The following is a 23955-nucleotide window of genomic DNA, read 5'->3' as shown; positions in this document are numbered from 1 at the left end:
TCAACTCTAAGTTAAAAGTATCAAACAGAGATAAGTGCTAAGTGCGTCTGTGACTTTCTGGGCCGCCCAGAGGCTCTGGAGAGCCTGGGAATGGAAATCCTCGTTGCCGGGACTGAAGGGACGGTGGAGCCCCGCGGCTCCACCGCTGCAGAGCAGGTACCCACAGAAACGGCAACGCCCGCACAGGCGGCCCCGGTGGTGTTCTGCACCCACTTTGCCCCCCCGCCCCCCCCCCCCCCAGCACGCCTCCGCGGTCTTGGCACTCTACCTCAACGTGTTAAGAACAGCAAGCATGGACACACAGAAGCCTTCTCTCCCGCGGCTCTTCCCCTCCCGCACTCCAGTGCCCCTCACTTCCAGGCTCCGTCTCCGTCTCCCTGCAGCCTGGAACGGCACTTTGGTTTTGGTTGCTAGAAAAGAGGTTATTGTAAGGCTGTCTGGAGAGACCAGCGCTAGATGGCCAAGTCGTTGGGTCTGGCCCGGCCGCCGCTGGCCCTGCTGGCCTTGCTCAATCGGCCCGCATCCGCCGGGGGCAGCGGCGGCGCGTGCGTCTCTGCTGGGGTGGTCACCGGCTGCTCCGCGTCGTCGGGAGTCACTGCCAGTTTGCTGTCCCCCAGGCTGCTGCGGCTCCCGGTCAGCAGCAGGCCGGGCTCGCCGCCGCCCGTCCCGTCGTCCGGCGGGAGCTGCCCGGTGCTGCCCGCGGGGCTCGGGGACGCCGAGGGGGCTGCTGCCCCGGAGGCCTTCCTGGCGGAGGTGTGCTGCTCGGCCTCCTGATTGGCCCAGTTCTGTTCCGTCATGAGCAGGTGCTGGTCCCTCGCGCGGGCCTCGGGCAGGGCTGCCGGGTGGAAGTCTGCGGCCAGTGGGGGCGCCCCGGGGTAGCCCGCGGCGGTGGCCTGTCCCGGGGAGGAGGCCGAGGGAGCGCTGAAGGGCGGGAACCCGATGGTGACCGCGGGCGCCTCGGAGAGCGAGGGGGGGCCCAGGGCGCTCCCGCCCCCGGGCTTTGTGGCCTCGGGGGAGTCTGCGCGCGGGTGGTTGGTCATTCCCTGCTTGAGCTTCTTCCAGCCCAGGTGGTAGATCTCCAGCATGTTGAGGAGCAGGGACACACAGGCCACCGCCAGCATGAAGATGATGAAGATGGTCTTCTCTGTGGGCCTGGAGATGAAGCAGTCCACCGTGTTGGGGCAGGGCCAGCGGTCGCAGCGGTACAGCGGCTTCAGCTCAAAGCCGTACAGAAAGTACTGCCCGGCGATGAAGCCCACTTCGAACAGCGTCTTAAAGATGATGTTGAACACGTAGGTCCGAAGCAGGGCTCCTGCGATGCGTACCCTGCCGCGGTCGTCGCGCAGCGGCCTGTCCTTCTGGCCGCCGGGCCCGCAGCGTGCGGCCGGGCCAGGGTGCGGGAGCTCGGCCCTCAGCAGCTCCTCCTCGCGCTCCTTCTTCTTCTCCTCCATGCGCACGATGTGCAGCACATGGCCCAGGTAGATGAGGGTGGGCGTGGACACAAAGATGATCTGCAGCACCCAGAAGCGGATGTGTGAGATGGGGAAGGCCCTGTCGTAGCACACGTTCTCGCAGCCGGGCTGCTGCGTGTTGCAAGTGAAGTCCGACTGCTCGTCCCCCCACACCTCCTCAGCGGCCGCGCCCAGCACCAGGATCCTGAAGATGAACAGCACTGTCAGCCAGACCTTGCCGATGACCGTGGAGTGCTCCTGCGCGTTCTCTAGTAGTCTCCCCAGGAAGCTCCAGTCGCCCATTGCTCCAGATTGCTAACCTGCAAGGGAATGGTGCTGGTTAACAGGAGGACACGCAGGGGGCCGGAGGGTCCACGCACCCCAGGGGGGCAGACCTCCGCGGAGGCGGGTGCTGGAAGAGGGGCTCCCTGGGTAGGGGTACAGCCACTTCCAAATGAGTGTGCCACTGAAGGTATGTGTGTGTGTGCGCGTGTGCATGCGTGTGCAGATGCACGTGTGTGTGCTGGTGTGTGTGCGTGTGCAGGTGCAAGGGTATGTGTGCCGGTGTCTTGCGTGTGCAGGGCTATGTGTGCGCATGTGCAGGTGTGTGTGCATTGCAGGGGTATGTGTGTGCGTGTGCAGGTGTAGGTGCAAGGGTGTGTGTGCAGGTGTCTGTGTGCAGGTGCAGGTGTGTGTGTGTGCAGGTGTGCATGTGTGTGCATGCAGGTGCAGGGGTATGTGTGCACGTGTGCAGGTGTGTGAGAGTGCAGGTGCAAGTGTGTGTGTGCGTGTGCAGGTGTGTGTGTGTGTGTGTGTGTGCAGGGGTGTGTGCGCTTGCAGGTGCAGGGGTGTGTGTGGGTGTGCAGGTGTGCATGCATGCGTGTGTCTCCAACATCGTGCTGGGCAGCGATAGAGACCGCAGTGCCAGCATAAAAACCAGCACCACACACGTGCTGGCACAAACGAGATGCCCAGGGCGACTCAGGCCCTCACTTCAGAGCTGGGGAAACTGGAGCTCCAAAGACAAATGACTTCCCTGAGAGCCATAGAACGGCCCTGGCTTCCCACTACCCATCCCGCTCTCTGCCAGAGCACGGTCCAAGGGAGTGCTGGTGCTGTGGGGTACACAGCCTGCTCCGATTCCTAACCTCCGCCTTTTAGTCCATGTGACATTAGAGCAACTCTCCCTTATGCCACCCTCATAATTTCTACCACACACTAACCTACTATCTTTTCTGTTATTTGCTTTCTTTTTTACTTTGCAAATGTCTCATAAATGGTTAACTCGCTGCACGTCCCCAGGAGCCTGTGTGGCCACCTGTAAGATGGGACGACAGTCATCAGGTCAGTGCAGTGCATGGCCTCCTAGATGGAGGGGGGCTGGCAGGCCTCCTCTGTGAAAGCAGCAGTGTTCCCCAGATGCAGGGCACCAATGTTACAAGGCGTCCTCCCTGTCACTACTGCTCACGCAGGCCCGGAGCTTCGAACTAGAACCACAAAGAGCTCTGTTGTTCTGTCATTCTTCACACAAGGTAGCGGTCTAAGCTGTAAGTGCATGTAGGACCTCCAGCAACACTAAAGAATACTCTTCTTGTTTTGAATTTTAAAATATTTAAAAATACTAACTTTTATGAATTGGTTCAAAGGCAAATAACCAAAACAAAACTTTACTCACCATGATCTAAAGTAATAGACAAATGTTAACCCCCTCCTAGAATAAACTTCTGACCCTTTGCTTTGGTCATTTGAGGTCTTTTTTTTTTTAGGTCTTTTTTTAAAAAAATATTTTATTTATTTATTCATGAGTGACAGAGAGAGAGGCAGAGACACAGGCCGAGGGAGAAGCAGACTCCATGCAAGGAGCCCGATGTGGGACTCGATCCCGGGACTCCAGGATCATGCCTGGGCCAAAGGCAGTGCTAAACCGCTGAGCCACCCGGGCTGCCCTTTTCTGAGGTCTTTAGAGAAATATTGCCATTCATGTATCCTACCAGCCTGCTTGTCCCATATTGTGCCTGGCACCTGTTCTTTTGGGCATGTTCTTAGGAAGTAAAATATTTTAATTTAGAAACTTAATTACTTTTTTTTAATTTATTTTTTATTGGTGTTCTATTTACTAACATACAGAATAACCCCCAGTGCCCGTCACCCATTCACTCCCACCCGCCGCCTTCCTCCCCTTCTACCACCCCTAGTTCGTTTCCCAGAGTTAGCAGTCTTTACGTTCTGTCTCCCTTTCTGATATTTCCCACTCATTTTTTCTCCTTTCCCCTTTATTCCCTGTAGGGCAGGTCTATTTTTAACTCTTTGAGGAACCTCCACACAGTTTTCCAGAGTGGCTGCACCAGTTCACATTCCCACCAACAGTGTAAGAGGGTTCCCTTTTCTCCACATCCTCTCGAAACTTAATTACTGAACATGAAACAATCCATTCCTCCATGAAGGATGTCAGGTGTCAGGGAACCATCCCAGGTTACATCCTGCTTCTCCCCAACCCCAGGCTGTCACAGGGTCCCTGCCTGGCATCTCTGCCCATAGCCCCTCCCTTCAATCTGCTGGAGATTTTCCTCTAGGGGTGCAGGACAAAAGCCTTGCATAGTGTGTACCACCCAGTCCCTGATCCAACACTCTGGTGATACCAAGCTTCCTGTGGTCCCTGAACCTCTGCTGTTAGGCCTTTGCATGTGCTATTTCTTCAACTTAAAACCAGGGCCTGGCCTATTGACCTGTCACTTACTGCCACTCTCCCTTCAAGAGTGGCCAACTCAGGCTACCATGGGGGCCCTGTGTTTTCTCTTCCTCCTTATCACAGCCCTGGCTTAGTGGCTGTTGCTTCCTTTACATTCCAGGAGGTTCTTTCCATCCTCCCACAGCTCCTACCTTGCTAAGCTACAAACGGCATCCTCTCTCCTTGCTGTCCCTAGACAAGCACAGCCCTCTGAGTTTCTATAGAAAACCACCCTTAACCACCTTGACTGCTTGTGGACTTTCTCCTTAATTCTAGTTCTGAGGTTGGGGTTTGCACACACAGCTTTTCCTTCTGGATGTCTGTAGGCAGAACAGTGGGCAATGTGCATTTCTGGAAGTCTCTAAGAAAAGATCAGTGTGGGGAATGTCATACTTCTTTCTGCTACCTTCCCAGATGTGCAGGCACTTCTGCCTTGCTGAGTACAGCATAATGTGCCAGAAAGGAGTCAGTGCAAGTGCCTGGTAGGTTCTCCCCACAAGGCTGGTGGCACATAACACCTTAAGGGAGGCTCTGCTTGTCACAGAGCCCGGAAAGTGTGGCTGGCATTTCCCTGCAGGGCCAGGGAAGCCAAATGCTCCACAGTGACGGGGGTGTCGCCCACAGTAAAGAACTTCCCTGCCCCAAATGCCCATTGTGAACCTGTTGAGAAACATGAGGCTAGGTCTTAAACCTGTAAGTCTACTCCTGGGACATCATACCAAGGAAATAATCAGAGATTTTGATGAATGAATGAACATGGATATTTACTGTGAATTACTTAGAAAAAGGAATAATTGGAAGCAGAAGTGTCCACTAAAGGATGAGCAATTTAAATACATAACAGTGCCCAAGGCTGACATCAGGATCTGGCTTAACCCAGATCCCATTCCTGGTCTTTCTCTCCCTTGCTTACCTCTAATGTGACCGGGAAGAGAAATTTTTGCTTTCCTACCTCCTTTGGTTATATTAATGAGGTGTAAGAAGTTGGCTGGGGAACATCTGGGAAAGCTTTTAGTTTCCTAATAAAAAGGCAGATGGTACCTGTGCTGTCCCTTCCCCCTTCTTTCCATAGTGAGTATAGATGTGCTGCCCGGGGCTGGGCAGTCACCTTGCAAGCACATGTCAGTAAGTGTGAGGGAGGGATGTCTGGGTGGCTCGGTGGTTGAGCATCTGCCTTCGGCTCAGGACATGATCCCAGGGTTCTGGGATCGAGTCTCTCATCAGGCTCCCTGCGGGGAGTCTGCTTCTCCCTCTGCCTATGTCTCTGCTTCTCTCCGTGTATCTCTCATGAATTAAATAAATAAATAAATAAAGGAATGAATGAATAAATAAATGCATGCATGTATGTATGTATATATGTGAAGGGTGGTTGAGAAAGACCAAGGCACCTGTTGTGACAAGGTAGACCTGCTGCAGCAACACTGACAGCCACCTCCAGACTTATATGAAGGAAAAAACTCTATTTGTTCAAGTTAGGTTTTCTACTGCCTGCAGACAAAAGAATTCCTAACCTATACAGTCCCTTTTGATTCTTTTTTTTTTTCCTTTTGATTCTTTATAGAATAAATCCAGGCACAAATGAAAAGCTGTGGTTCATTCATAACTACTGAAATACAAGGTATTCATTAGATACAATTTTTACGATCATCAATGACATGAAGAGATACTTATTCTGTAATGATAAATGCCAAAAGCCTAATACGAAACTATAGTGTGATACCAGATATTTTACACACATTCATTCATGTAAAAGGAAGAACAAGAAAGATATCAAAATGCTAAGTGTTAACCATAGTGTTTCTAGAACTGGGTGATTTTTATTTCCTTTTCATATTTCTTTGCATTTTCTGTAACAATATCACATTTATCATTGTAAAGGATTCATGACCATTACTTTGTTTCAAAGTTCTAATTTTTTAAAAAGTCAGACGCCTTTTTCATTGTTCTTTCATTACGGTTTCTACTCCTTAGATCTCTTTCATCATGCCCCTGATAAGCACACAGAGGACAAATACAATACCTGTGACATGATTAGCCCAATGTCAGAGGAGAATGATCCTGGGATCTCTTGAGACGTCTCGTTGAGACGCAACATGAACCCTGACACTGGTTATCACTGATGGCATAGAGCTTACACTGGATTCTCCTGCCATGGCAGTCTACCAATTTCTCCCAAAGCAAGGGCCAGGCTGTTTGTATCCTGTAACTCACTGCTGAGTCTTACTACTGCTCCACTATTTACTCTCATTTCACAGTTTGGGTTTTGTTTTGGAAACTGCATGAATGAATGAACAACAACAACAACAAAATTAACCAGAGGACCGGATACCTATGGGAAAGCTGGCACTAGGGGTCAGAGTCAGATGAAAATGGGAACCTCCAGATTTGAAGCAACATCCACCTGTCCTCATACTCATCAGTCTGCTCCAGACACCATGCAGACGTTCCTTTTTTTTTTTTTTTCATGCAGATATTCTTAAGGTGTTTTACCAATATCACTTTTTAATCATATCCCTGATACCAATTCAGGGAGAAAATGACAGCAGAGGAGTGAAGCACACCAGAACAGCAAAACTCTGCTGGCTAAGTACAAACAAATGACAACACCGGGGACCCCATGACCCACTGAGGGCTGGCCTCAAGTGAGACAAACATGGTGACTGGATGAGATATCCTTCTGCTTGAAAGAGGAAAATGGGTTTATTCTTATTGTTAAAATATCGGGCCATTTCATAACACTAGAGCAGCTCCTGGAAGTTCACACTATGAATGCTTACTTTGTAAGGTGCATGTGATCTAATCATAGAGCATCACAGCTACAGCACTGAGCACGTTTAGATAACAGATCCACCACGGTGGCAGTGGGATTCTCTAGTACTTGTATGTGGACATGGATTACCTCTGTGAGATGGTATTTTTATTTTTATCTCAGCAAAAACTTTGATTCTGACATTACTGCAGAACAAGATCTTCTGTTGCAGAGTTTATGCAGATGCTTCCATGTTCTCCTAATAGTTACACTTTCCCTTTCAAAGCTGTATGGTTTCCCCTTAGCCTTTAGGATATGTTGAGTGTCCCTTCATATCAATCGATGGCTATTCATTAGCAACAACCTTGTGCTCAACTCTGGGCCACGTGTTCTGTTGAATACAGTGAAGGTAAAAACACGGTCTCTATCTTGTCTACTTGTGGAGTCTACTTGTGGAGATAGAAAAATTGAGGAAAATGGGGAGCTCTGTAGGTACAGAGAGATTTTAGAGAAGAAGGATATTAATAACAGAACAAGGGATCCCTGGGTGGTGCAGCAGTTTGGCGCCTGCCTTTGGCCCAGGGGGCGATCCTGGAGACCCGGGATCAAATCCCACATCTGGCTCCTGGTGCCTGGAGCCTGCTTCTCCCTCTGCCTATGTCTCTGCCTCTCTGTGTGTGTGTGTGTGTGACTATCATAAATAAATAAAAAATTAAAAAAAAAAAAAAACAGAACATGGAGCCAGGGAAAGCTAGCCAGGGAAGGGTGGCATTTGAGCTGGGTTTAGGAGAGGTGGGTTTGGGTAGGGGAAGAGGGACAGGAGTGCATTTCAAGGTCAGATCTGCATTCCATGGCAGGGGGACTATGAATGACCTGGCATGGCCGGAACAGGGGCCCTGTGTGCGAGCACTGGCTTTAAATGGCTGCTTCTGCACAGGAAAGCTAGACAGGCTGCACTGTGAACATAATAGGCGCTCAGCAAACACTGGTATGACAAATGAGTGAAAGGACATCGAGGGCCACTGAATCACTTGGAGAGCGGAAAGATGTGCTGAAAGTGCTGTTCAGGAAAGAAGGGGCCCCCTGACAGGGCCTCAGGAAGAGTGGTAATCTCCGAATGAATGCCGCAGCCAGGGCGGATGACAACAGGGCGAGTGGAAAAAGGAAGGACAGAAAAGGAGACACAGTCTGGAGACAAAAATAAAGCAGAATGTAGAGTCTGCCTAGAGTCAGAGAATGAAAGAGAGAGGCACGAATTAAAGACAAACCTTGTATTTCTGAGCCCAAGTGGGAAAATCAGGGGGGCCATGGGAAGAGAGAAACACTGTGGGGGGGGGGGTTGGCTAACTGGGGCTGGAAGAAAAGATGATGATGGGTTTTGTGACCATCTGGATCAAAGGTAGTGGCAGAAGGTATGAGTGAGGCTGTCCAGGAGGAGGCAGGAGACAAGGAGCAAGGTGAGGCCGGGCAGAGGCCTGCAGTGCAGCTCCACCTCTCCTGAGCGCACAGCACACAGCACAGCAGGGAGGAGGGGCCTCATGGGTGAAGAGCTGTGGGAGGGGACGCACTGCCCTCGGTGTGTGGTCACCACTTTGATGAAGGGTGACCCTGTGGGTGAGAGCTTGAGGCCAAGTACTGACAGGCAGCAGTGACCCCTCGAAAGTGTTGGGGGGAGGATGTTCCTCCATGGGACCTGCTGAGGTCTGCTAGACAAATTCACGTTCTTTGGCTTGTATTTGTTTCCTTACCAAAATCATATCAGATAATGTCAAAATGGAACACCCTTTCTTCTCTATAGAATTGACTTCCACATTCAACTTTGCACCACCCAGATTGAACTTTTGCCTTGTTCTCTGGGATACCCAGGAGCCCTCGCGGCCCACTCGACCTGCTGGGAGGGCTGTCCCCATCTCAGAAGGCACACTCGGAGAGCGTCCGCGACACTGGAGATGGGGTAACACGGCCGTACGGAAGCCAGAGGAGGGCTTTGAAGAAGGGGGTGACTAACAGTGTCAGCATTCCTCGGTGTGTTCAAGACGGATGGACGGGAAGAAGAGGCCCTTTGATCTCACAACAAGGATGGCACTGCTCGTCCTCAAATGCCCAGGCCAGGGGGAGCCCTGGGACAGAAACAAAAGTGCAGACCAGTGGCTCGAGGCCGAACGGGGGAGCGAAGTGTTGACTTGGCTCGGGGAGCACTTGCTCAACAAGTCTAGAACTCAAAGGAAGGAGAGGTGCAAAACGGTTAAAAAGTGGGAGAATAAGGCCCAAAGGAGGTGCTTCCAGGACAGGGGTAGGGAAGGCTACGGACGGGAGCCGCGGGGACAGGGGGTGGAGGGACCGTGGGGCTGCCCCGCACCAGGACGGCCCGGGGCAGAGCCCGGCTGAGAGGGCGGGAAGCGCGAGCTCCCTCCAAAGCGATGACAGGGCCCTTCTCAGCGGGGTCAAGCCAGAGGTCGGCCCCTCGGGCAGGGGCAGGACTGCAGCTCCTGAGAGGAAAGGGGGGACAGAGAGGAGGAGAAGGGACTGGGCTCCGGGTCGGCGGCGCCCAGCCAGACGTGGCGTCTCTGTCTGTGGGAGTCGTGGCCCCCGAGCGGGGCCGAGCGGCAGCCGCTCCCGGTGAGGCCCTCGGCGGCGGCGGCCAGCGGAGGAGGGCGCCGGGCCGGGCCGCGGGCGGGAGAGAAACGCAGGCTGCGGGGGGCCGAGGGCTGCGGGCAGGCACCGGAAGGCACAGACCTGGGCTGCTCTGCTCGGGAGGACCGCCGGGAGCCGACAGGCCCGTGTGGGGCGGGGGGGGGGGGGGGGCAGATCAGAGCGGACCGTGCCGAGAACGCCGGCTCACACTCCACGTGAGATGAGAGTGCGCTGGACGGTTTGAGCAGAGGAGTCCTGTCCTCCGACTTACATCCTCACGAGCCCCTCTGGTTGTTGTGGAGAACAGGCGTGGGGTGGAAGGGGCAGTGGGCAAAGGTGAAAGCAGAGGGCTGGGGAGCAGGCTGCGCTATAATCCACAAAAGTGGCAGTGGTGACAAATGGCCGGGTCCGCGCAGACTCTGAAATAGGTCCAGCATGATGCGCTGACAGGTCAAGGGTTGGGGGAGAGGAGGAGGAGGAGAGGCCAAGGGAACAGAAGGAGGGGAACTGCCATTTACCAAGATGGGGAAAGTAGAGGAGGTAAAGGTTTGGAAAGGCATGGGAATCACGAGTTCTATTCTGAATATGTTAAGTTTGAGACACCTATTAGGCAAGCATGAAGGCTAGAGAGAAACACTTGGGAGTCATCATCAAACCCTGAGACTGGACTGAGATTATCTAAGGGCAGGGGAGAAGGACAAGGGGGCCGAAGACCAAGCCTTGGGGGCACTCCAGCATCTGCACGTCAGTACAGAAGGAGAAACTTGCAAAAGAGTTGCTTATTAGGAAATGCAACTTTTAGTTAAGACTCAGATGGAATAACACTCAAAAGGTATCATTTGCATTCTACTTGATTCTCTTTTGTGATGATACTTTGACACTGAAAACATTGTTACTAGGTTTTTAAATTAGAGGTAGTATAACTTGGAGTGTGGGTAGGCAAATTAATTTTGTGTTAACTGTTTGTGATCGCCTGGAACATGGTTGAGTAGGATTTTGAGAGTCACATATAGGCTTAGCCAGAAAGAGTTCTATGTTCCTTTAGTGATGTCTGCTAGAGTTTGGTATAAGGCAGTGGTGGCCAAGATGCTTTTTGCCATCTCTGACTTGGCACAAATTTAAAAGAACATGGTAGACTGAGCTAGTCACAAATATGATACAATGAAAAAAGGCTTATCCAGCTATCTTTCCAGCACGTGGAAAGACTGTTTTCCATTAGCTTCTTTTATACCTTACTTGCCTTTTTCAAGCATTCACATTTAAGACAGTAGTTTCCAGATGCCATGGGACCTAGCCCATGTTATTATGTACCTACCACACTTTTTCCATAGTTCTGATCTGACTTTTTAAAAAGGAAACAGAATTCACAATAAATTCACCAAAAATAACAAGAGACTCCTTCTTCTTTTACTCTATAGCTTCAACTTCAACATTTAGCTTTGTCTCAGACTAAAAAGCAAGACGGGAACTAGGCTTTTAGAAGCTGGCTCAATGAAATTTACAACACAGGGCCATAGTGCCGCAGTGCCATGGCACTCATGGCACTGGGAAAAGTTCAACCACAAAGACAAGCACAAAGGAGGAAAATATTGAACCTCTGATGCTTCAGATAAAGTAACATGTGACATTGTTTACCATCTCCAGAAGAAAAGACTGATCACACCAACCAGCAGGACACCTAATGTCAAGAGTTCTAGATATACTTGATAACTGGTGGAACAAGTCCCCCAATTTTGTTCTTCATATTTGTCTAGGCAACTTTTGGCCTTTTATTTTTTCCAGATGAAATTTAGGTAGAGCTTGTCAAGTTCCATGAAAATCTGAGACTCAATTTTGATTGGAATTGCATGAAATTTATAGATGAATCAAATTTAGCTCTTTACAGTTAAAAATAGATCTGCCCTATGACCCAGCAATTGCACTGCTGGGGATTTACCCCAAAGATACAGATGCAATGAAACGCCGGGATACCTGTACCCCGGTGTTTATAGCAGCAATGTCCACAATAGCCAAACTGTGGAAGGAGCCTCAGTGTCCATCGAAAGATGACTGGATAAAGAAGATGTGGTTTATGTATACAATGGAATATTACTCAGCCATTAGAAACGACAAATACCCACCATTTGCTTCGACGTGGATGGACCTGGAGGGTATTATGCTGAGTGAAATAAGTCAGTCGGAGAAGGACAAACACTATATGGTCTCATTCATTTGGGGAATATAAAAAATAGTGACAGGGAATAAAGGGGAAAGGAGAAAAAATGAGTGGGAAATATCAGAAAGGGAGACAGAACATGAGAGACTCCTAACTCTGGGAAACGAACTAGGGGTGGGGGAAGGGGCGGTGGGCGGGGGGTGGGGGTGTCTGGGTGACAGGCACTGAGGGGGGCACTTGACGGGATGAGCACTGGGTGTTATTCTATATGTTGGCAAATTGAACTCCAATAAAAAATAAATTTACAAAAAAAAAAAATTTAGCTCTTTACAATCTAGTTTCCCCCGCCAATAGGCACAACTGATCCATTGATGTTGACTTTCTTCATGCCTTTCAATAGTGCTTTAGGATAATGTTCCTAAAGGTCTTAAACATCTTTTGTTAGATTTATTCCTAATTTATACTCATTCTAATTTTTTTGTTCCAAGTCGTTTTTTCATTATAACTTTTAATTGGTTACTGTTGGTACTTAGGAACATTGTTTTTATATATTGATCTTATATCCAGCAGCCTGTTAGAAAGCCTTAATAGTTCAATAGTTAGGAGATCCCTTTGGATTTTTTATGTAACACATAATCGAATCATCTGCTATTGAGGACATATTTGTTTCTTCCTCCTTGAGTTCTAATTCCTGTTATTTCTTTTTCTTGTCTTCCTGTACTGGCCAGGACTCTTAGCACCATGTGGAGATGGTGATATCTTTTCTCATTTTTGTCTTTAACATGAATGCTTCTCAAATTTTATCATTGAGCATGATGTTTCAACTTTTATCAGGCAAAGAAGTTTCCTTCCAATCTTTGTTAATGGTTGGTTGGCTTTTGTTTTCTAAAGCCAATACTTTTCTCCTGTTATTGTGATATTTATTTATTTATTTATTTATTTATTTATTTATTTAAATAGAAGAATGTTTTATTTTATTTTTTAAAAGATTTTATTTATTATTTATTCATGAGAGACACAGAGAGAGAGGGAGAGACATAAGTAGAGGGAGAAGTAGGCTCCATTCAGGGAGCCCGATGTGGGACTCAATCCTGGGACTCCAGGATCATGCCCTGGGCCAAAGGCAGGCTTTAAACTGCTGAGCCACCCGGGCTGCCTTAAATTACTATTTCTTAAGTTAATTTTGATAGTTCATATCTTTTAGAAAATTTTCTATTTTACCTAAGTTTCAAATTTATTGGCAAAAAATTATTTATGGTATTTTCTTATGATTTTGAAATTATATGGTATTCATGATTAGAATCATTTGTTTGGTTCCAAATACTGTTTATTTGAGGCTTTTAAAATATTACTCTTATTAGTAGTTTTTCTTTAACTAATGAACCAATTTTGACATGCTTGAAAAAGGATAAGAGTTCATTTTGTCATTTTTTCCAATGTTTTATCACCTATGCTATATTTATAGCATATTTATATATACAAATATATAAATCATATATATTTATAGTATACAGAATAAATCTACAAAAAATTCCTATAGATCTTTTAAGTTGATAATGTTGATTTTAGTATTTGCTAGTATTATTACAAAATATATATGTGTGTGTATATATAAATATATAATTTAAGGGTATCCTTTATCTTACTGTGAAATTGTTTATTATTGTACAGTTTCAGGGGAGTCCTTATTTTAAATGAAAAAGTGCATGGTTTCTATTACTTAACTTTTCAGTAATCTCATGCTCTGGAAGGAGACATCATTCTACAGATCAACTGATCAATGAAATTATAAAACACCATTTTTCTAACCTCTTTATCAATAATTTTAAAGTACTGCTAGGAGTATATATAAATGTTTATTTATTTATTTGTTTATTGTCAGAGAACAAATCTCCAGAAACACGAAATAGTTTTTAAATTATACTTTATTTTTGTTTTAAGATTTTATTTTTCAAGTAATCTCTATACCCAACATGGGGCCTGAACTTACAATTCCAAGATCAAGAGTTGCATGTTCCACTGACTGAATCAGCCAGGTGCACCTTATTCTTTTATTCTATTTGTTTATTAAATAAGAATGGATAGAAAACACCTGCCATCCATATGCTATTATCCCTCTCTTTTCTCTTTTATGTGGGAATTTTAATTGTTCTTTGAGGGGCTGGATCTTAAATTGTTTATAAATACTTGAAAAGTCATATGCTCTTAAGTCTTGGTTAAGGTAAATATGATTAACATTTTCATACCGAGTCAAAGGGGGAAAAAGTTTTTCTTTTGTTTTTGACATTCTGTAACTTATTTTTTTTAAAGATTTTATTCATTCATTCATTCATTCATTCAAGACACAGAGAGAGAGAGGCAGAGACACAGGTAGAGGAAGAAGCAGGCTCCACGCAAGGAGCCTCATGCAGGACTCAAACCCGGAATCCAGGATCACACCCTGAGCCAGAGGCAGGCGCTCAACTGCTGAGCCACTCAGGCGTCACTGACATTCTGTAACTTAAAAAGCTGAATGAGAGCTAATTTTAAGTTGAAAGCAACTTAAACAACTGTATTAAAGAACAAATGTATTCAATTTTTATATTTAAGAACGACAAAAGTAAAAATAAACTTTACTTTTTAACCACAGTATTTCTTCTTGAAATACTCAAATAAAATAAATATTCCTACCAGAAATCAGTATTAAGTCACCATTTCCACAATTAGAGTTCTAATATTAAGCTAGAAAATTAACAGCTGGTTGAGCTTCAGTTCAATTGACAGAAAAATGTAAATAGTCTGGAGCATAATTAGAAACATGACTGTCTTCCACTACTATTCATGCCATACTGGGCTTCCTCTTTAAACCCTCCAAATGTTTTCCCTGTTCCATTACCCTGAGGAGTCCTCCGGTTTCTCCTACCAATTATTAAATGGCATTAAAAGTTTTTAAAATAACTGCTGTGAAAGACCTAAGGATACCACTTGAAGTTTTCATTTAAACATTTGACTTACACATTTTAGTGTAATTTAGCATTAATTTTAATGTACTTGAGCATTAGTCCCTAAACTTTTAATGAATAATGAAAAAAAGTCACTTCCCTTGAAGTAAAACTGAATTTACCAATACTTCCTGAAGGGTGGCTTGGGGTAAGGGTAAATAAAGAAAATTATAGGGATGCTTTAGTGTATTACTGCTCCCAACAGGATCTCGTCCTGTCTAAAGCACAGATCAGGCCTTCTGAAGAGTATACCAAGCACTGACTTCACACAGTCTGGTCAGTTAAAAGTAATTTCCCTCTATAAATCTAAATTACATCCCTCAGGAATCTGGTTCATCCAGGGAGGAAATATGGAATCACAGGGCTAGAAGAACCTCAGAAGTGGTCTAGTTTATCCTCTTTATTTTACAGATTGGGGTATGGAGGCCCCGACTGGACACTGTGATTTGCCGAAGGCTACACAGCCCACAATGCTGAAGCCAGCACGAAAACTCCTGACTTTTGACTCGGTCAGTCATACCTTACCCTTCCGCGTGACTTCACCGGATTATGCACCAGGCAGATTGTTCAGATTACAACAGCTGCCCTTTTAGTTATATCGCTCGATCACACTCTAAAACGTATGTTTAGAAACACGGGTTAGAGTCCAAAGTGGCTAAAATTATTAAATATTATTGACATGCTAAGAACGGTCCTGTTACTCCACCATATAAATTGGAATTGTCATTTTAAAGCAAATTCAGATATTATCTTTACTCTTGCTTTAGTGAACAAAACCTCACAGCCCGAAAATTGTGATATTTTATTTTTCCGTCTATATTACTGACACAGATTACATCTGTCAAAATGGTTTCTATTTTTGTAATAATTTCTATAGTATAAATATAATTTCACTTCTAATTCAAACCCACTTTTATGAGTGTACAACAGAGAAATCTCTTCTGTATTCTAGAATAAAAGATTAATTTTAAAGCTAATAAGAAATGGAGTTTTGTGAATAAAATAAGCATTAATTCCTGGAGATAATCAGGTGGTCTGAACAAAAAAATTAAGTGATTTTTGCATTTAGTATCATTAGTTTGTTAACAGTAAATAAAGCAAACCACTAATTCTTCAAATTAAAGGAGATGTGAGAGTGCAGAAGCTGTTCACATCAACCATTATGAAGTCATACTTTTGAAGACCAGAGATTTTTAAAAAGCAGTAGAGTACTAACTTAGTTATCATGATGAAGAATTTTCCAACACTGTAAAAATGAAAATTAAGATTAAACTTTATCATTATTTTATTCCCTTTATGCCCTTTATGCATTATATTGAAATGGCAAAAGCATACTGTTTTTAGAGACACATGTATATTGTTAATTATCACATATATTGGATTTTTTTTCCTCTCTTCAATTTAATAAATATTTATCAAACACCTATTTTGTGTGTGGCACTATTAATTAAGATATGGTCTTACTCTCAGGAGGTTCATTCACATTCTGTGGGTGAGACAGACTTGTAAAAAAACTAATCAAAATATAATACGGCAAGTGTTACATAGTACTGGTAATGGCCACAACACAGTGGAGTGGAGAGACAAGGACACTGTATGTTAATCATGAGTTTGGCTGAGTTTCTTAATATAGAGATCCTGGGAATCATGCTATCTATACAGGGTGAAATACTTCTCAAGGGCCTGTCCACTGTCTGGAATGTTCTGATATTTTAGTATGGTACAAAAACTATGTTTATTCATGCATTTATGTGTGATACTGAGGTAAAATCCTAAAAATTTATATATCCTATTTGTTCTGTTAGGTGCATGTTCACGTAATGGTAACACTCGAAAGACTAATATTATTTAAATTCTTTGCATATATGAGGCTTTATAAAATGTCTGTGATACACGTAATTTTAAGGCTCAAATGTGTAGTGTAAAAGTTATTTTTGTTAAGAAAATGAACACAACTTGAAATGTAAGTAATATTCAAGGAAACTGTGTCAAAATTCTTTTTCTTATTTACGAACAATGACATTGTGTTACATTTCATTATCTTAAGATGGTGTTAAGCCATTAATAACATTCACTGGCTAACATAAATAGCATTGTTTAGTTTGTTATAGTAGTAAAGTTTTTGTGAATTACTTTACACTACAGGGACACGTGCATTGTCCTTATGAGATGCTAATCTCAACATGAATCAAACTGCTGAACTAGTGGAATATGTGCCAAATTAGCTGTTGTTTACTTAGAACACACTGACTCTTGGAAAATAAATCTCTCCCCTTTCCTCTTTAATCTTTTAATGTTTGTTTTGCAATACATTTCACAGCACATTGATGGTCAGTGAAGTGATGCACACATCATAAACCATCAATTTGAATTCTTGAGTCCTATAAACTAAAGCATAATTCACGTCTCGGATGTTTGCATAGCACCACTTTTAGGTGACAAATTTTGGCGATATCTTGGTAAAAACCAGAGAACTCCACTTGTCCCTAATGTCCTAGTCATACACATTCGTGAACCGAGGGCTCTGCAGACTGGGATGAAGTCTGCTCACTACAGTGCAGAGTAGACGGCAAGGCAAATGCACCCGCATCGCTGCAATTTACTGTCAGAACAGCCCCTGAAAGAAGGGACTACTGTGGAATGCAGATAAGTGTTTTTCCACTCTTCTGTAAATTCTTTATACTTAAACATACTGTAACAAGCACATGGGTCAAGAAATTAGATCGTGGTACTTATAACTAAAACATTTCTTAAAAAAACAAAAACAAAAACACCTTCCAAAAAGTTTCTTAAAAGAAGTAAGCGAGCCAACATTGTTCCTAAAAGACACCCACAGCTCTGCAGAAAGCGTGGCGATGCGAGACGCCAGCAGACAGCTGGACTCCGTTCCCTGTGGCCGTGGTGTCTGTCGAGAGTAGTCAAGTATTTAAACAGTCCTCAGACCCCTCGGACCTGCCGTCCGGAGCCACTCCCGCTCCCCACCCGAAGGGAGAGCCCGACAGCAGGCATCTCCACCCCGCGGTCCCCAGGGGAGGCCGTTACAGGCCGAGCCCCCGCGCTCGGCAGAGGCCCCGGGAGCGAAGCAGCCGCGGTTATTCCCCAAGTTCCCCGGCAGTTGCCCGTGTCCGGCCCTCCAGCCCTGCCGCTCCCACCTCTTCCCAAGAATTCCCGAAAGAATTCCGGGAGGCCGGGAGCCGCCGGCGCGCCGCGGGGCTGGGGCCGCCTCGCTCCGCCCGAGCCCGTCCTCCGTGCGGGGACCCGGCGCCCGCCCCTCCGCCCCGGGGCTGCCCCGGCCGCCGGCGCCTGGGCCCCGGGGCGCCCGGCCCCGCGCTTACCCCGCTCTGCCGCGGCGGCGACCCGGGTGCGCTCCTCGTCGAGCAGGGCTCCCGGCCGCTCTCAAAAGGAGACTTTGTCCTACACGTGCGGTGCAACTTAACGCGTGCGCCCCGCGCACGGGCCCAGCCTCCCCGCCCCGGCGGCCATCCCCTGGCCCCAGTGCGCCCCGCGCTCGGCGCCCCCAAGCCGCAGCCCCGGCCGCCGCGCCACGCCCCCGCCGCCTCCACCTCCTCCTGGGGGCCGCGCGGGGGCGGTGCCAGGGTGCCGCGCAGGGCCCCCGCCCCGCACCCGCCTCTCGTTCCCGTCCCGCGCACCCACCTGCAGCCCGCCCCACCCCGCACCCGCAGTCCGCATCCCGTCCCGCCCGGCTGCACCTGCAGCCACAGCACGCACGCCGTCACAGCGCGCCCGCACCCCTCACCCCGCAGCCTGCGCCCGCATCCCCACCCGCGCCCCAACCACGGGAGCGCCCTCCATCTCGGGATGCCGAGCTTGGGGCTCTTTCCCGCCGCCGGGCCTCCGCGGGCCTAGCGTCTGCTCTCCACTGGAGGGGTGAGGCGAGGCGGGCGACGGGCCGGCGGGGCGAGCGCAGGGCGCACAGGTGCACGGGTTCCACCCCGCCCCCGGGGGCGCCCCTCGTGTGCACGTGCACCCGGCCTCGCGGGGCCGCGCCTGGCTCTGGGGGTGCTCCCGAGCTGGGGGCGCGGGCGTTGGGGCGCCTCGGCCCCGCCCGAGGTCCGCGGTCCGTCGGGGGACGCGATCCTAGACTGACGGCGCGGGCCAGGGGCCGCTGAGCCGGCGGCTCCCAGGAAAGGGGCCAGTCGACGCGAGCAAGAGCCTGGGCCGCAGCGCGGATGCTGTCGAGGGCCGGGCCGGTGCGGAGGCGGGAGCGCGTCCTGGGAAGGGAGCCGAGGAGCTATAAATAGTAGCCTTGAGCCTGGTTCCCGTCAAACACACTTAATTTAGCCGGCGGTCACAGGGATGCTTTTTTTTTTTTTTTTTTTTTCTTTTAAGAACTTGTTCCAGTGCACTTGAGACTTGGCCCTGCCTGAGGTGACAGGGAAGGACACGTGTTCCCGCAGGTCACTCATTCTCACTGGTGCTAGTGACCAGATGCTAGGGCAAGGCCTAGCCTGCTTGCCCAGATTGGGGTGAAGACTTTAACTTCTTCCCTCCGCAGGGTTGGTATTGCACACGCTTGAAAGAAAAGCCAACTACAGAACGCCCCTGAGCAAGAGAGGAATCCCCTCCCTTTCTGTTACTGTCTCAGCGCGGTTTAGGGGGACCCTGCATTCCCTCCGTGCGCCTCACGGTTTGCTTTTGCATCCCCAGGGTTAAGCACGGGGCCTAGCCTGGACAGGATATTTAATAAATATTAGTTGACTGAATTTTGTTTGTCATTCTAGAAGCTAAAAATGATCCCAGAATTCCCTTTATGAGTGATGGATTTATTGCAAGAATGTGGCAAAATCAGAGCCTCTGAATGTTTTCAAATTTCCATGGAACAGCTTCCATTGGCCACCTTTGTTGGAGTTTAGATCTGTTCTGATTAGCAATCTTCTTACCCTAGAGAATTTACTTACTCAGTTGTGATCTGAACTTAAGGTTATCTCAGGGATAAAAGAAAACTAAGCTTCTGAAGGTACATCCAAACTATCTCCTTCCTTGTAGAACCTGAAGGTGTATGTAATGTATGTAGTAGGTATAGTAGGTGGTGGTCATGTAGACTTAGTTTTTTTTTTTTAAACTGAGAAATATTGTTCTATAAGGTCTTATGTTTTTCTCTATTTTAATTATTTTAAAAGATGTATTTATTCATGTTTAGAGAGAGAGAGAGAAAGAGAGAGAGCACCAGTGTGACCAGGTGGAGGGTCAGAGGGAGAAGGAGAGAATGTCAAGCAAACTCCTCTGAGTCTGAGTGCAGAGCCCTCTGCTGGGCTGGATCCCATCACCAGAGACCATGACCTGAGCAGTATCTGAGTCAGAAGCCTAACAAATGAACCACCCAGGCTCCCCTTTATTTTTAATTGAACTATAGTTAACATGCAATATTAATATTAACTTCAAGTATATAACAGTGATTTGACAATTATATACATTATGAAATGGTCATAGCAATAAATGTAGTTACCACCTGTTACCATACAAAGTTATCACAGTATCCTTGATTCTAATACATTATCTTTACCTTTCCTCCCTGTGACTGGTTCATTTTGTACCTGGAAGTTTATAAGTAAAAACCAGTCACAAAAAAGACAAATACTCTATTATTCTACTTATGTCAGGTACCTAGAGTAGTCAAAATCATAGAGACAGAGAGGTAAATTGGTGGTTGCCAGGGGATGAGGGAAGAGAGAATGGGGAATTTGTGTTTAGTGGGAACAGAATTTCAGTTTGAGAAGATGAGAAAGTTCTGCAGACGGATGGTGGTGGTGGTTGCAGAACATCGTGAATGTACTTATTACCACAGAACTGTACAATTAAAAATGGTTAACATTGCAAATTTTATGTTACATATATTTTACTACAATAAAAACATTAGAAATGATATTGTGTAAAGAGTAGCAGAATTAAAATGGTGATTTCTTACTACACCTGTCACATTGTATATTTTCTAGACAACTAAGAACTTAATTATATGATTTACTTTTTATTTGTAAAGATTGCTTCCTCATTTAGTTTCAAGAAAGATTGTGTTTAGGATAATTTCAGGAGGGAATGTCCATGTGTATGTACATACATACATATGCCAAATTGATTAAAGCTGAATTCTCATTTGACAGGTCCCATTTCCACACACTAGTAACATTTCTAGCGAAAAAAATGTACAGTGAAGAGAGACTTGCCTGCGTGGTTGCTCTCTGAGCTAGGAATGCCTCACACATGGGTGTTGGAGAGGCACCACCTGGCCCTCTTTCTCTTCCACCAGCCACTCAGATGTGCTTGCTTTGGGTGCCCCCTGGTAGTCAGGGCAGGAATTGCTTTGTGGGGCCTGAGCTGGATCTGCATAAATCTTTGTGCTTTGTACATGTTAATGAAAGTCCAACAAATATTTGTTGAATATTTATGTCCTTCTTAGAAGTGGCAACCCAAAGTAAGACAGTTATCATGTCTGTGATTATGTGAGAGTAGAATTTAATAGTGCTTTTCTTTAAGCACCCAGGTGTGAGATGGATAAAAAAACTGTAATTTGACTTTTTTCTTTTGGTTTAAAATTACTAGTGTAGGCAGTATTGTTCATTATCTACTTATACTAATTGGCAGTGCATAGTATTTTACTTACTTTGTTAAATATGCATATCTTTTATAATATTTCTTTAAAGATGTTATTTTTTCATGAGAGACACACAGAGAGAGACAGAGACATAGAGGGAGAAGCAAGCTCCTGCAGGGAGCCCAAAGCGGGACTCCATCCCTGGACCGGGATCACACCCTGAGCCAAAGGCAGATATTCAACTGCTGAGCTACCCAGGCATCCCCTCTTTTATAGTATTTTTATAAATTAATTCAATTACTATTTATTAAACTTCTGTCCATACGAGACCATAGACTGGATGTTGAGGGAGATGATAATTTTCTCCACCCAAAGAACTTATTGTGCTGAGCTCTATGCTAGTCTCTGTCCACTGGAGGAATTTACCATCTGTTCTGAATTACAAAGTATTAACTCACGAATAAACACTGGAGACATCTTTACTTCATATTAAGGCAGTGGTAGTAAATAAAAAAGCATAATAATTTAAATAACTTCTGGCACAATTGTAAATGTGTACACATTTCTTAAGAGATGTAATCAGATACATGGTGGAGGGAACTTAAGTGTCCTTTGGGCAGTTAGGACTCCGTTTTGTTGGGAAAGCCTACATCTGCGTAAGTCTCTGCCAAATTTCTTAACCACAGAGTTTAATTCCTTGATTTTAGGGCTCTTTTTTTTTTTTCTGAAAGCTGCCCTACCTTGATTAAGTCAAAAGTTTACAGCCAGTGTCACATATTTAAATTCTGCCCCGGACCGGTAGTTTTTCAAGGGCACTTAGGAGGCCACTGCCTGCAAAAACATTATTATCAATCAGCTTGGAGCCCTCTCCACTGTTCCCCAAACACTATGGGGCTACCTGGGAAGTTACAATGTCTGTATTTACTACATAGCATTATGGTTGGTATTTTAATACTTCTTGAGGATTTCTTAAAACAGAGCCAAAATCTTAGCGATTCACAATATATGGGACTAGTGTCTTGAATAAACTCTCATCTTAAGGTTTTCAAACAAGTGTGAAGAATCATAGTATTGATCTTTTCCTGCCTTTGGCTTCCACATTCCCCACCTCTCTGCTCTGCAGACCCCAGCTCAGCTGGTCTGTCTCATTAACTTCCCGCTGCACGACTGAAGTTGGGGATGGGGTGGGGGGAGAGTCTAGAACTTGCCTTCCTGATAATAGTTTAGAAATCTATAGTTCCCATCCCTGGTGAGTATTCCTAGCACAGGTTACACTGGAAAAAGGAGGGGATATATAATGGAGATTCTGCTTCTGAATTTAGCACTAGACCTGTTTCAGGTCATGAAGTGTCAGCTCTCATGATTCCCCATCAAATCAGATGGCCCAACTTAATGATCCAATAATCTTGCGCTGTTTCACTAGGGGATAGTTCGTCAGTTTCCTAAGCATTTGTTTTCTTTTTTAATTCTTGTAAGAGTATGAGAATCTGTGGATAATTTCTCTTTTAAAAAATATTTTATTTATTTATTTGAGAGAGAGAGAGAGAGAGAGAGCAAGCATGAGTGGGGAGGGGAGTGGGGAATGGCAGAGGGAGAGGGAGGAGCAGGCTCCCCACTGAGCAGGGGATCTCAGGTCTTTGGGATCATGACCTGAGCTGAAGGCAGACGTCTATAAACAACTGAGCCACCTAGGTGCTCCAACATAACACGCATTTTAAAGAATCTTTTTTATTTCTTGCAGAGAGTTAAATCTAATAATTTGAGATTCCATCTTCTGTGGGAATTTGCTTTGTAATCACAATAACAATAAGGCAAATAAATTGGACTTGATTACTAATCTTATTACTGCAGCATACAATTTCATGAATGCTTTAAGAAATTCATTATTCTTACACAAGTGATTATATCCAACTAATAGAAACATCTGAGAATATATTAATTGAATCCTCTTGGTGAAATTTATGTGTTGTATGCAGGAATTTTAGATTAATTTGCTGGAAAGTTCATTTGTAGCTCTTCTTTCTTTTCTTCTGTTGCATATTTTCTATGTATCTATAATTGCTTGCTTGGCTAGTCAGGATGAAATAGAGCTGGACAAACCATGCTGGAAAAAATGCCCCAAAAAGGCAAAAGAAAGAACATGTGGTGGAGGAATGGTGGATGAGCATTAGGGCAGTTGTGCACAAATGTGCATGGAGAAGGAACTAGAAAAAGAAGAACTAAACCCAAGGCTATCACAGGGAAGGAAATAAAGATTAGGGGAGAGATAAGTGAAATATAAAATAGAAAAACAATGGGAAAATCAATGAAACCAAAAATTGAATGTTTGGAAGGATCAATAAAATGATAAACCTTTTGCTACCCCGAATAAGAAAAAAGAGAGAAGACTAAAGTTACTAAAATAAGAAATGAAAGTGGAGGCTTTACTACAAAATCAACAGAAATAAAAGAGATTTTGAGAGAGGACGAGCAATGTATGCCAATGAATTGGATAACCTAGGTGAGATGGACAAATTCCTAGAAACACAAAACCTCCTAAAACTAAATCATGAAGAAAGAAAATCTGAATAAATCTATACATTAAAGAGCTTGAAACAGTAATCAAAATCTAAAAAAAAAAAAAAAAAAAAGCCCTGCACCCAATGGGTTCTCTGGTGAATTCTACCAAACATTTATTTTATTATTTTTTAAGGATTTAATTAATTAA

General features: G+C 45.6%; 1 protein-coding gene across 1 annotated transcript; it reads right to left on the bottom strand.

Moving 5' to 3' along the window:
• Positions 1–242: 242 nt before the first annotated feature.
• Positions 243–18216, bottom strand: GJA3 (gap junction protein alpha 3). The gene is made up of 2 exons (XM_038573520.1): positions 18034–18216; positions 243–1771 (listed from the first exon to the last, which is right to left on the bottom strand). Exon 2 carries the CDS (start codon positions 1752–1754, stop codon positions 453–455), a length of 1302 nt encoding a protein of 433 aa, XP_038429448.1. The 5' UTR covers positions 1755–1771; positions 18034–18216; the 3' UTR covers positions 243–452.
• Positions 18217–23955: the final 5739 nt, after the last annotated feature.

This window comes from Canis lupus, chromosome 25 (assembly GCF_011100685.1).
Source record: "Canis lupus familiaris isolate Mischka breed German Shepherd chromosome 25, alternate assembly UU_Cfam_GSD_1.0, whole genome shotgun sequence".
NCBI lineage: Eukaryota > Metazoa > Chordata > Mammalia > Carnivora > Canidae > Canis > Canis lupus.
This window is presented reverse-complemented; position numbering and strand designations above follow the sequence as displayed.